Raw genomic sequence first — 13310 nt, 5'->3', positions numbered from 1 at the left:
GGGAAAGAGGGGAAGTTACACGTTTTGGACCCAGCTGTTATCAAAACCTTCTCCAAACTTCAAATTGTTGATTTTTGTCGCATGGGTTGTAATACTTATATTTATTTAAACTTACATGCATAAATACACCAGTTTGTAAACTGCATGCCAATCTATAAATGTGTAGATTACATGTGCCCAAGGCCCACTGATAAACAGGCCGTTCCTCTATGTGGGAAAATATATTTTGCATAATACAAATATTTACACGTATACACGAGCGTATTTCTGTATATATGTCTACGCAGATACATAAAGATAAAATCTTAGAAATGAAAAAATATTTAAAGAAGGTACATACAGATATCCAAATTATAAATTCAGAAATATCTTATGGGGCTTCCCTGGTGGCGCAGTGATTGAGAGTATGCCTGCCAGTGCAGGGGACACGGGTTCGTGCCCCGGTCCGGGAGGATCCCACATGCCGCGAAGCGGCTGGGCCCGTGGGCCATGGCCGCTGAGCCTGTATGTCTGGAGCCTGTGCTCCGCAGTGGGAGAGGCCACAACAGTGAGAGGCCCGCGTACCCACATGCCGCAAAGCGGCTGGCCCCGTGAGCCATGGCCGCTGAGCCTGCAGGTCCGGAGCCTGTGCTCCGCAGTGGGAAAGGCCACAACAGTGAGAGGCCCGCGTACCGCAAAAAAAAAAAAAAAAGAAATATCTTATGAATAAACTTTTATAAGTTCAAGGTGTTTTCCACTTATCTCCTAGGATGCTAAGTGGAATATAAATACAGAAATTAGAAATTTATTTTATTTTTTTACCACAAAGAACCGAGCCGGTTTCCCTGTGCCATGCGGCTGCTTCCCACTGGCTATCTACCTTACGTTTGTTAGTATATATATGTCCATGTCTCTCTCTCGCCCTAACACACCTCACCCTTCCCCCTCCCCATATCCTCAAGTCTGTTCTCCAGTAGGTCTCTGTCTTTATTCCTGTTTTACCCCTAGGTTCTTCATAACATTTTTTTTTCTTAAATTCCATATATATGTGTTAGCATACGGTATTTGTCCTTCTCTTTCTGACTTACTTCACTCTGTATGACAGACTCTAGATCTATCCACCTCATTACAAATAGCTCAATTTCGTTTCTTTTTATGGCTGAGTAATATTCCATTGTATATATGTGCCACATCTTCTTTATCCATTCATCCGACGACGGGCACTTAGGTTGTTTCCATCTCCGGGCTATTGTAAATAGAGCTGCAATGAACATTTTGGTACATGACTCTTTCTGAATTCTGGTTTCCTCAGGGTATATACCTAGTAGTGGGATTGCTGGGTCATATGGTAGTTCTATTTGTAGTTTTTTAAGGAACCTCCATACTGTTCTCCATAGTGGCTGAACCAATTCACATTCCCACCAGCAGTGCAAGAGTGTTCCCTTTTCTCCACACCCTCTCCAGCATTTATTGTTTCTAGATTTTTTGATGATGGCCATTCTGACTGGTGTGAGATGATATCTCATTGTAGTTTTGATTTGCATTTCTCTAATGATTAATGATGTTGAGCATTCTTTCATGTGTTTGTTGGCAGTCTGTATATCTTCTTTGGAGAAATGTCTATTTAGGTCTTCTGCCCATTTTTGGATTGGGTTGTTTATTTTTTTGTTATTGAGCTGCATGAGCTGCCTGTAAATTTTAGAGATTAATCCTTTGTCAGTTGATTCATTTGCAAATATTTTCTCCCATTCTGAGGGTTGTCTTTTGGTCTTGTTTATGGTTTCCTTTGCTGTGCAAAAGCTTTGAAGTTTCATTAGGTCCCATTTGTTTATTTTTGTTTTTATCTCCATTACTCTAGGAGATGGGTCAAGAAGGATCTTGCTGTGATTTATGTCATGGAGTGTTCTGCCTATGTTTTCCTCTAAGAGTTTGATAGTTTCTGGCCTTACATTTAGGTCTTTAATCCATTTTGAGCTTATTTTTGTGTATGGTGTTAGGGAGTGATCTAATCTCATACTTTTACATGTACCTGTCCAGTTTTCCCAGCACCACTTATTGAAGAGGCTGTCCTTTCTCCACTGTACGTTCCTGCCACCTTTATCAAAGATAAGGTGTCCATATGTGCGTGGGTTTATCTCTGGGCTTTCTATCCTATTCCATTGATCTATCTTTCTGTTTTTGTGCCAGTACCATACTGTCTTGATTACTGTAGCTTTGTAGTATAGTCTGAAGTCAAGTGAAATTTTAAAATGAAAAATGAAATTTATTAGGTAGGCTTGGTAGTAAACACAATAGTTAAGTATAAAGGACTTAAAAAAAAAAAGTTTTCTTAACCAACAAGGCATACTGCATTAATTTCTAATTTTTTTCCTACTGGTCAAATTCTTATTAACCCTATAAAACAGAGAAATAAGAATGTGGAACTGTTCAGTTGATCATAGGCAAGGTAATTCTACTCATTTTTATATTCAACAAATATTTATTAAACATCTGTTTTTTTCAAGGCATAGTGAGGGCCAGAAGTACAGTGTTTTGCTAAGAATATACTGCTAAAAACAGATAACCACTACTGATCTCATGGAGCTTACATTTTACAGGATGAAGCAGCCAATTCACAAATAAAACTTAATTTTATGATGTTAAGTGCACCCAAGGCCTATTATACCATAGGGGAAATTTACCTAATATGGGGGTCAGGGAAGACTTTTCTCCAAAAGTGGTTTTTTGAGCTGAGAGCTGAAGGATAGGGAGAAGTTACTTATATCCGGCCTGGGTTGGGAGGAGTTGTATGGGGTGGGATGGGAAGTAGAATCCTAGATGGAAGGGGAAACAGGAGTGAAAGCCTTGGGGTGAAAATGAGCTGGCTGGTTCAAGAAATCGAAAGCCACTGTGGCTGGATATAAGGAACAAGGGAAGCAAGGCTTGTAATGTGACACTAAAGTACAAAGGAACGGGATCATACAGGGACTCCCTTGTAGGAATGGCTAAGATTCTGCACATTATCCCAAGGTCAATGGGAAACTGCTGAAGGACTTAAGCAGGAGAATGCCGTGCTCACATCTGTGGTTTTAAACGCTCACTCTGACAGCAACCTAGAGAACACAGAGAGAGGAAGTGGTGCCGAAAGGTGTGAATTCTGGGATTGCTTTAGAAGACTTTTGCAGAAGTCCCGAAACAGACAAATGTCATTAGTTTAGTCGCTGGAGGGATGGTTGGGTAAAAAAGGATATTTAAATGGAGGATATGACAGGAATTGATGGCTGGCTGGAAGTGAAAATTGAGAGATAATAAGGTCTAAAAGAAGAGGGCTTCCCTGGTGGCGCAGTGGTTGAGAGCCCGCCTGCCGATGCGGGGGATGCGGGTTCCTGCCCAGGTCCGGGAAGATCCCACATGCCGGGGAGTGGCTGGGCCCGTGAGCTGTGGCCCCTGAGCCTGTGCGTCCGGAGCCTGTGCTCCGCAATGGGAGAGGCCACAACAGTGAGAGGCCCGCGTACCGCGGGAAAAAAAAAAAAAAAAAGAGGTCAAGGATTTGGGCTTTAGCAGTTTGTTCTTTGCATTTTCAAGCCACTGAGAAGGGAAATACTGCAGAAGAGCTGGTCACAAGCTCATTTTAGAGCCTCTAACCGGGGACCTCCCTGGCAGTCCATGGTTAAGACTTCGCCTTCCGATGCAGTGGGTATGGGTTCGATCCCCAGTCGGGGAGCTAAGATCCCACATGCCTCGGGGCCAAAAAAAAACAAAACATAAAGCAGAAGCAATATTGTAATAAATTCAATAAAGATTTTTAAAATGGTCCACATAAAAAAAAATTTTTTTTTAAGTACCTGTAACTGTGTAATAAATGCTTCTGTATTTACTGGAAGAAACTCATAGATCCATCATTTTGCATAATATGTGATTTGACTCAGAACACAGTGTAATAAGGTTTTAATATTTTAGTATGTATATTTTATGACTCTAATATGGAAAAGCATAATTCACATTGTTTTCACAATATTTAAAGAAAGTTTGAATTTTTAAATATAATTTATATCCCATCAAAGAGAGGTTTGAAACACAAGATTCTTGGAAGTGCAGTGGCTTAAAGGATCAGTTTTAGTGGAGATTTGACTTGGATTAATTTTTAAATCTAAGCTGATCTTTAATGCCAGGCTCTTAAGCAAGGTTGACCTTTCTAAACCATTCTAAGTTCCGTGTCATGGGAAATCACCCAAGGCCGTGGCATTTGCATTAGGTGGAGGCAATGCAAAGTCACGGGGAACAAAATACCATTGCACAGATTCCTAAAAAGGGTTCAGAGAAAGGGCCACGTTCCTCAGAAGACACACATAGATTGGACTGATTTCCATGTTTCATTAGTTAGTCATATGCTTTTCCTTAAAGCAGCAGGAAATAGCTTGAAAGTAGGAAATCAGTATTTCTAAATCATATAAAAACCTCACGGAATAAAAACAGACAGTTACACATGCAATTACAAGGCTAGGCAAAGGGAATATTACCTAAAAAGAGTCATGAATATTACCTATGGAAATAACATTAAACTTTATGGCTATTCAAAATCTCTGAAATGTAATTATTACTTTTTTCCGGAAAAAATACTTACCTGTTGTTTTGGCTCCAATCACAACCAAACACTGCAGCTGGATGTTTGTATTTGTGTAGTACTTTACCATCAACTGTTCGAATAATACTGAAATTAAGTATAATATATTAATAGAAAATTACAACAGTCTAAATACATCATTCAAGGGAAGAAAGCCAGAACTGTAAAATTCGAACATAAGTGTTTTAGGAAAGAGACCTTGTCTGCAAAGCACAAGGAACATTTAAAAGTACTGTGTAAATATTACCAATTATGAGTAAGGATATTTACATCACATAGTATTAATTATGGTAACCCACTGAAACCAATTTAAAGGAGATACATTTTTATTTAGAAACTATTTCTTATATTTTTAATTAGGGAAATACATAGTTTAATACATATATTTTAAAACACATGCATTAGATTTCAGCTTCAAAATTTAACAGTTCAAATTGTATGTTTAAAACAACTCATTTATAGTGTTGGGTGCATGCACTATTACACCAACTGCAAGACATATAATATTTTCATGGCATATTTTAAGTGATACAACTAGAAATTCAGAGGACTCCTTCTCCCAAAACAGATCCTATATACTCTCACTGCAAAAACAAAAGAAGCTCTAATATCCTCCTATTATATTACCATAGTGCAAGGGCTATTGATTCCATTAGGGACACAAAGCTGTGTATAAATTAACGTATTGCAAAGTTTTAAAAGTCTTTGGAAAAGACCCTTTTAAAACATCACTAGGCCCACCAAACCTTGGAGGTTACTGGAGAGTGGTGGTGACCTACGCTTCCAAATATTTAGTCATTGACTGTGGTATTTATCAAATAAGTAATGCCCTGAGAATATATTGTAAAGCTAATCATGTATCACCTAGTCAAAAAACTCTTACGTACATCTTTCGTATTTTGGTATGTATCAATGAGCAAATAGTCATTTTCAAGGGAAAAAAATCACTAACTGTTGTTTCTGAAAATTTTAACTTCTTGGTAAAGATCTTTGGTTTCCATAACTACTGTATTTTCCACTGAAATTAAAAAGTGAGGATGAGAAGATTTGGGGCTGGGTATAGCAAAACCTAAGAGGAGATAAACTCTACCACTTCTCAACAACCGTAAGTGCTTATACTACCTGTCAAAGATGACAATACCTATAGCTATAGGGTAGCACCATTGGATTAAAAACATTTTTTTTAACTCAAAGGCAATTCTTCCCTTACATAGATCTCTTGGAAGCCTCCTTTTTCCTGGGACTCAACAGAATTAAGAAAGCACATATTTCTGAGAAGTTAGTCACTTTCTAAAAATAGGCATTTCCCACAGGCATGATCTTATTGCTCCTTACAAAGCCTTTTAATCCTTTTTTAAATAATAACACCTACTGTGAACAAGTTTCTAGAGCACCTGATACCTCTTTAATCACTTGTGAAACTGAAATACCACTCCCTCAAAATGTGATGAAAATTAGACTCTGTGAAAGTCCTTTAAGTTTCTTTGAGGCAAGTCACGGTATTCTAGTTAAAATTCGAGTAGTATTTTCATTTAGAAAGAATTAGTGGTTTGTTCATTTTTAAACATCATTGCATTGTTATTTATTACCGATATATCATAGCAATGTAGCATGTGCCTATGCGGGCTTATAAATAATATTTATGATAGTAGGTAGAGCGGTACAAATGGAGTCTCATCGAATATTTTAATGTATGTCCTAACATGATACAATTGACATTATCAAATGTATCTTTTATAAACAGTGTAATTTCATACATAGTACTTACCAGTAACCATCACCACTGCAGGTTGCTATTCTTTTGGAATCTTTATGACTCCAGGCAATGCAGAATATTCCATTTTTTCCATGCTTCAAAAAATGTAAAATACCTATCAATAAGAAATAATTCACCCCTTTTTCCTCTTATTTATTTACTTCTTCTAATATTACTTTTCTATTAGGAACTTGCTCTAGATGATGCTACAGACACTATTGTCAACAGCAGAAAGCTGAATACATACTTTAAAGAATGTGTAACGCTGTCAACACTTAAGAAACAAAACCATTGTTTTAAGACATAAATGGGTGGCTCTATTTCCTTTTTGTGGACACTGGTAAAGACCTAGAATCTGCTTCCTCAGCCATCTGTAGAATTAAGCTCTGCTTAATAACTTAATACCTTTTTCTGTAAAAGCCCTTCTGGAGATGAAGATAGTTATCTATCTGCTTTCTAACCCAGTTAGGCTCCTAAAACTACAGTATAAGAGATGCTGCAAACAGCTGTTATTATTGATTGTTCTTCTAAATTTCAGAATTTTATTTTTATAAAACAAAGAAGGTTTAAGGTTATTATTATAACAAATCACTCTGTATTTACCTGTACTCTATATTTATCTGTATTCTTGGACTGGGAAAGGGTAAAGGAATACAGTCACAGCTGGTATGATGAGAATTTTTAAAAACACAAAGAATATATTTTATACATAGGAATGTCATTCATCAACTAGGTAATGAGTGAATAAAGGTTGCAACCAATCCATTTCCAAATTTTGTTTAAAACATTTCGTTTTATATAGCACTTAAATCGTGGCTGCTCTTAAGGAAAGACTAAAAAGTGACTTTTTATCTGGAGCTTTAAGGCTGTTTTACTAAGGTGGTCTCCAGTTTGCTATTTTTACCTTTCTTGGGGGGTCAAGGTGGGTAGCTTTATAAAGGTGAACACAAGGATGGAGGTAGTCTCTGTACTCACTCAGTTGAAGGAGGGGAGGTCCTCCATCAGCTGTGTTCCTTCCCGAGAATGGGGCACTTATGGCTCCCTCACGTCCTGCATTTTATTTGGTGAGGCATGTGTAACTTAGTTAACTGAAGCTGGCAGCGTTCATTTTCCCCACATTTATTATCCTAGATGTAAGCGGTTTCGAGATTGGTCTTAACTATGCTATTGGAGCTGGTAAAGACATAAATGGACATAAGAGACGTCCCTGATGCTCAGGGCTGGGCTGCTGGAATCAGGCTGCACCTGCCGAGCGCTAATAGGAAGATACTTAGTTGACAGGATGCCAAGATGCTAGAAGAAGAAATCGACAGATCTGACATCCAAGGATAAGATTCTTGAATTAGGTCAAAAGTTTCTTTCCCAGGTTCATCTTTTCTTCTTACATCCTTACTTATTATGGGATACGCATCGTTCTGGTGATGGGGAGGGCAGAAGGCGGGCTGGGGGAGTGCTGAACTGAGAACATTGTTGTTAAGTAGAGAAAGGGAAGGATGACCTGTAGTCCTTTGCCAAAGTTTCCTCTTTTGAGAGCAGAATTGCACACTGGTGGCTGTTCAAGTTTCCCTACGGCTCTGCATTTGTCACATAACTTCCGTAACCCCAGGAAGATCAACGCTACTTGATTTTCAGAGAGAGAACAGTCTTTTGTATAAATGGTTTTAAAGCCTCGATATATAAATAATTATCAAGCAAGTTATATGTTTGATAAACTTCAACAGTAATCATTTGAAATGAATGAAATTTCAAGAGAGTGAGAGACAATCCTAGACGCTGTTCACATTTCCCACCATTCACAGCTAACATACTGTAATGAGAGCACACGTATTTACAAAATATTAACAGAACTCAGGGAAATATGAGATGACAATTTAACTCCAAGCAGAAGGAAAAGTACAATCTGTGACACTACAAACAGGAAGAGGGGAGCTTTTAGAACTTGTCATGGAAAAACGGAATTTGAGACTTGGAAGGAAACCTAAGAAATTATATAATCCAACTTCACCATCTTATAAAATGAACAATCAGAAGAGATATGGGGACACATGTATATGCATAACTGATTCACTTTGTTATACAGCAGAAACTAACACACCACTGTAAAGCAATTATACTCCAATAAAGATGTTAAAAGATAAATAAATAAATGAACAATCAGCTTCAAGGCAATAAAATGATCCTCTCTATGTCAAGAGCTAATCAGTGACAAAATTGGGACTGCAATTTGGGTCTTGTTCTGAGTTTAGTCTTTTTCCAACTTTTGAATATTTGCCTAGACAATTTTGTGGAAGGCGACCCAAAATTCCTTTGAACCTCTAATGCAACTTTAGGTGAATTTTTATATCTTAGACTCAGCTACATTTTTCAGAATTCATTTTAGCACGTGCATGTCCTCTTGGATTTTCTTCTAATTAAAAGACTACAATGCCACCTGGTGACTAATAAATTAAGAGAGGAAAGCATTTAAAAAAGGTGAAGCCATATAAGACATTATGTTATTCGACTAGCAATAAATACATCTTACCTCATTAAATCGTTGTACGATTTTGCCCTTTTTAATATCCCAAATAAAAGCACCATTTCGAGAAGTTGCTCCAGCAATACAATTTAAATCACCTTAGGAAACAATTTGTTAGACATTATATGAAATGTTTGCCACAAATGTAATTCTTTTCAAAAATGTAAGTTTTGAAAAAGTAAGACTTGAGTTTGCAAAGTCGCTCTTTTTTTTTAAATAATGAAAATTATCAAATGTGTGCAAATATAGAAAGAACAGTATAATGCATGAATCCATCATACAATTTCAACAATTATCAAAATATGGTCAATCTTATTTTGTCTATAGCCCCCTACTGGATTTCTTTGGAGCAAATCTCTAACATTGTATCCTTTCATCAATAAATACTTGAGGATGGATCTCTAAAATACAGGAACTCTTTTATTAACATGACCAAACTACTACAATCACAAATAGAAAAATTATCAAAAATTCCTCAATGTTATTACATATCCATTCAGTATTTACATTTTTCTGACCATCTAGTAATTTTTTTAATGGTTAGGAAAGTATTTCTCTAAGCAGGACACATGAAAAAATTCATTTTCTCCATCAAAGACATAAACAATGCTCTTTGTTTTTAAGAAGTTAAAAAAATCTGTTAAAATCGAATTGCAGCTAAGTTAGTAGCTGGTCTTGAATTTTTTGCAAGGCAGTCAAAGAAGAGGTTTGCTCCATTAGAAGAAAGAAATAGCTGTTATCTGCCTCCTAGGAGTAAAAATATGGAGGAATTATTTTGTGATAAGTGACTATAAATACTAAAAGAAAAGGCCTCACCATTTTTTTCTAGGGTTTTCATTCTGCTACCCTTTTAGCGCTCTAAAATTATGGGGGGAAAGTTTCCATATTTATATGCACTTCTAAAAATTTTCCTGTGATATCTACTCTAAAAATAAAGGAAATTTTGCAATCATCTATAACCTACTCTACTTCCATCCAGTGTCAACCTTTGCTAATCTTTTAAGTTTCATCCATATTTACCTAACAATAGTGATCCATCAGTAATCACTTTGCAAAAAGTGGCAGAATTTCCATTTTACAACATTTTTATTTTCTTAAGGCAAATTCTCAATGTACAGAGTGAAATAAGCTTGAAGTAAGATTGGGCCTCTACTGTGTTATGATTTTAAACAATGGTTTTCACAGTCACAATTTCTATTCAAGCTTTAGGTTTGAGACTTGAACACGTTTTGTAGAAGGAAGAATGATCAGCTCATTGCTCTTACAGTGTCACTGCACTGGCGGCCCAATTCCTGTATCTCAACCCAGCAGGCCCTGCTGTGACGATGCAAAACTACCATGACTAAGAGCACAGGCTTAAACATCAAACTAACAAGGGTTCAAATCTTGACTCCACCACTACTCCCTATGTATATAATCTTGGGTAAGTTACTCAACCTCTCTGACCTCAGATCCTCTTTAATAAATGTTGGCTCTCACAATCGAAAGTAAAATGAAGATGGAGGTAAAGAAGGGAGCAGAAAAGAGTGCTAGCTCTTTTTGCTCCTTACTTCTTAATTAGTGAAGTAACATTGTTTTCCAATTAGCTTTGGATCTATAATGGCACTAAGTATGTTCTGCTTCAGAGAACAGCTGCTGGTATTAAGACTTGGAAGTAAAACGTTCTTCTAGATCTTCTCACGGTACAAGATAAGGGATACGAAAACAGTAGTTCTTTACCTTTTTTGTATCATGGACTTCTCTGAAAATCTGATAGCTATGATAATCTTTGACAGATATAGGAACATGCACACATATGCTAAAAATTATGCATAAAATTCCAAGAGATTCCCAAATTCCCTGAAGACATCAAAACCCCGACAGCCCATATATTCAGGGCTAAACCTCTCTGTGCACAAGGAGATAAGCTAAAAAATAAGCTATATCTTGGTGATAAGTGGGTTTTAAATTAATATGTTAGTATTAGGACAAATAAGTAAAGCATTCTACATAGTTTATAAAGTGAAAAATTCATTTTAGGGGTGTAAAATTATTTATTACAGGAAGAAAATGTTTGGGGAGAAAATGTCAGAGGTTTCACAGGACATCTCTTTTTTAGGTACAGGAAGGTATAAAGGTAGCATCATTCTGAGATCAAAGAAAAGACCCTATTATAGCATAAAAGTTCTTCAATATTACAAAAGCGGAGTTTATATAGAATCACATGCTCACAATTAAACTGTGATGATATATAATCATTCATATTCACAAAACAGATGTATCAGAAAAGACAGGTATTATAATTTTTAGAAAATACATGTTTTATTTTCATATATTTGATTCACATGAAAATTTTAAGGAAAACTTCTATAATGTAAAATACACTACACCTTTATAGGCATATCTATACAAATGCAGCTAAAACTAGATGGGTCCGTAACATCCTGATTTACTGTGGCTTTTCTATATGACTATGTCATATAGAAGGGCCCAGAAATCAACGTGCCTGTGCAGGTAGTCTATTCTAAAACCCACAAAAACTGCACCAACAACTATGTTGGTACTAATCTGCCTCCACAATCATTTGGAGTAAGATGGCACTGTGAGGAAGAAGATAATACAAATGAAAATAAAAGTTAGGAAAGTCGCGCTTCCCTGGTGGCGCAGCGGTTGAGAGTCCGCCTGCCGACGCAGGGGACACGGGTTCGTGCCCCGGTCCGGGAAGATCCCACATGCCGCGGAGCGGCTGGGCCCGTGAGCCATGGCCGCTGAGCCTGCGCGTCCGGAGCCTGAGCTCCGCAACGGGAGAGGCCGCAACAGTGAGAGGCCCGCGTACCGCAAAAAAAAAAAAAAGTTAGGAAAGTCATTTAATTGTATTCCTGATTTTAATAAAATACTTCTTACCTGGAGCCCATGAAAGGGAATAAATAACCCCTTCATTCCCTGGCGAACTGTACACTGCCGTCAGTGTGTTTATATCCCAGACTTTTATTGTGCCGTCAAATGAAGCTGTTGCTAAAAGATTGGGATCATCAGGTTTGAATTTGCAGTCAAAGATAGTTTCCACATGACCCTAGGAATGCAGCATTAAAAAAAAACATAGAACAAACACAGACAAAATGTGAGTCCTCAGCAGGGCTGTGTTCCATTTTACACAGAGGCTTAATGATCATGAGAACAGAAGTTCGTAGACTCATAGAATTATTATGACTCCATAATAGAAATAAATCTTGGAAAACACTTAATCCAACCTTGCTCATTTCATGAATGAGAACAAGAAAGCTCAGAGTAACTGGCAGAGGTGGACTTCTCCTTCCTTCTGCAAGAATATTCTATTTCTCATTTGGCTTCCAAAATATACTACAACTATGTGATTTTCCACTATATAAAGGAGTAACGTGGCCCACACAATAATGCGAAAAATACCAAATGCAGAGTAATCCTGATAAGCTAAACAGACATTAATATTTAAAGAAGTTTAATGCTTATAATGTTCACAGTTATTTTAAGAGTTCTATACATTTTTCTAAAATGTTTCAATCAACCAAGATAAAGTCCTAATATGTGATTCTCTATGAAAATAATTTTAGAATATCATCAATAATACATAAGTAAAAGTAAACATCATTTTATACACAAAATAAGTATTGTGTATAAAAGAATGACCACAGACATACCAAGTCCCTAAGAAAATCCCACTTCTTAGCTCCCATATCGTAAAGTCCAACTCCACCATCCAAGAAACAGCACACTGCGTGACCAGGAGGAACAGAAAATGCTTGATTCTGTGTCAAAGTTGGGGGTGGCACCGCTTCACTCGTTGAGGATGTATAATGATTTTTGGTTGGGGACTGGATTGAAACTAGAAAAGAAAAAAATAAATAAACAAGTAAACGTTTATGCCAGTATCTTCCCATAGGCTGGAATGAAACCACAGGACTTAATTTACAAAGACGCTCTTTGTTTTCTTTTATCCAGAGTTTATATCAGTAAACTCTTAAGCAATGATCAGATTTTCTGCCACAGGAGTACTTTAGCAACATTGCCCATATTTATATATTTATATACACAAAATGGGATATTATTTTGAAAAGAGGTGTATAGAAGTGCAGGTGGTGCAAAATGAATGAAAATTAGTTTCTGAGAAATCACAATATGTGGTGAATATTTGGTTTCTTATTGCCCCATAAAGTAAAGCACAGCACGACTATTTCTGAATTAAAATTTTCTTTCAAAGTGCTCATGTAATAGCTTACTTCTTCCTCTGTACAAGCAAACACACACGCAAGTGAACATTTTTCTTTTAAAACTAATAACTCTCTTCCACTAATTTTCAATCCAATAAAAATAATTTTTTTTTTTTTTTTTTTTTTTGTGGTACGCGGGCCTCTCTGCTGCGGCCTCCTCTGCTGCGGAGCACAGGCTCCGGACGCGCAGGCTCAGCGGCCATGGCTCACGGGGCCCGCAGCTCCGCG

At 37.1% G+C, this 13310-nt stretch overlaps 1 protein-coding gene across 2 annotated transcripts in view; it reads right to left on the bottom strand.

Annotated features, from left to right (window-relative positions):
• WDR17 (WD repeat domain 17) overlaps nucleotides 1-13310 on the bottom strand; it is a 70998-nt gene that overhangs the window by 29826 nt on the left and 27862 nt on the right. For both annotated transcript variants that reach the window (XM_007448453.1, XM_007448454.1), the window contains 5 exons: nucleotides 12513-12697; nucleotides 11740-11908; nucleotides 8863-8954; nucleotides 6351-6433; nucleotides 4583-4669 (listed from right to left, as the gene is read on the bottom strand). In XM_007448453.1, the coding sequence (XP_007448515.1) occupies nucleotides 4583-4669; nucleotides 6351-6433; nucleotides 8863-8954; nucleotides 11740-11908; nucleotides 12513-12697 (616 nt within the window). The remainder of the gene's footprint in view (nucleotides 1-4582; nucleotides 4670-6350; nucleotides 6434-8862; nucleotides 8955-11739; nucleotides 11909-12512; nucleotides 12698-13310) is intronic.

The sequence above is a fragment of the Lipotes vexillifer genome, unplaced genomic scaffold (assembly GCF_000442215.2).
Source record: "Lipotes vexillifer unplaced genomic scaffold, Lipotes_vexillifer_v1.1 scaffold1091, whole genome shotgun sequence".
Lineage (NCBI taxonomy): Eukaryota > Metazoa > Chordata > Mammalia > Artiodactyla > Lipotidae > Lipotes > Lipotes vexillifer.
Note: the sequence above shows the minus strand (reverse complement) of the source record. Positions and strands in the feature narration are given on the sequence as shown.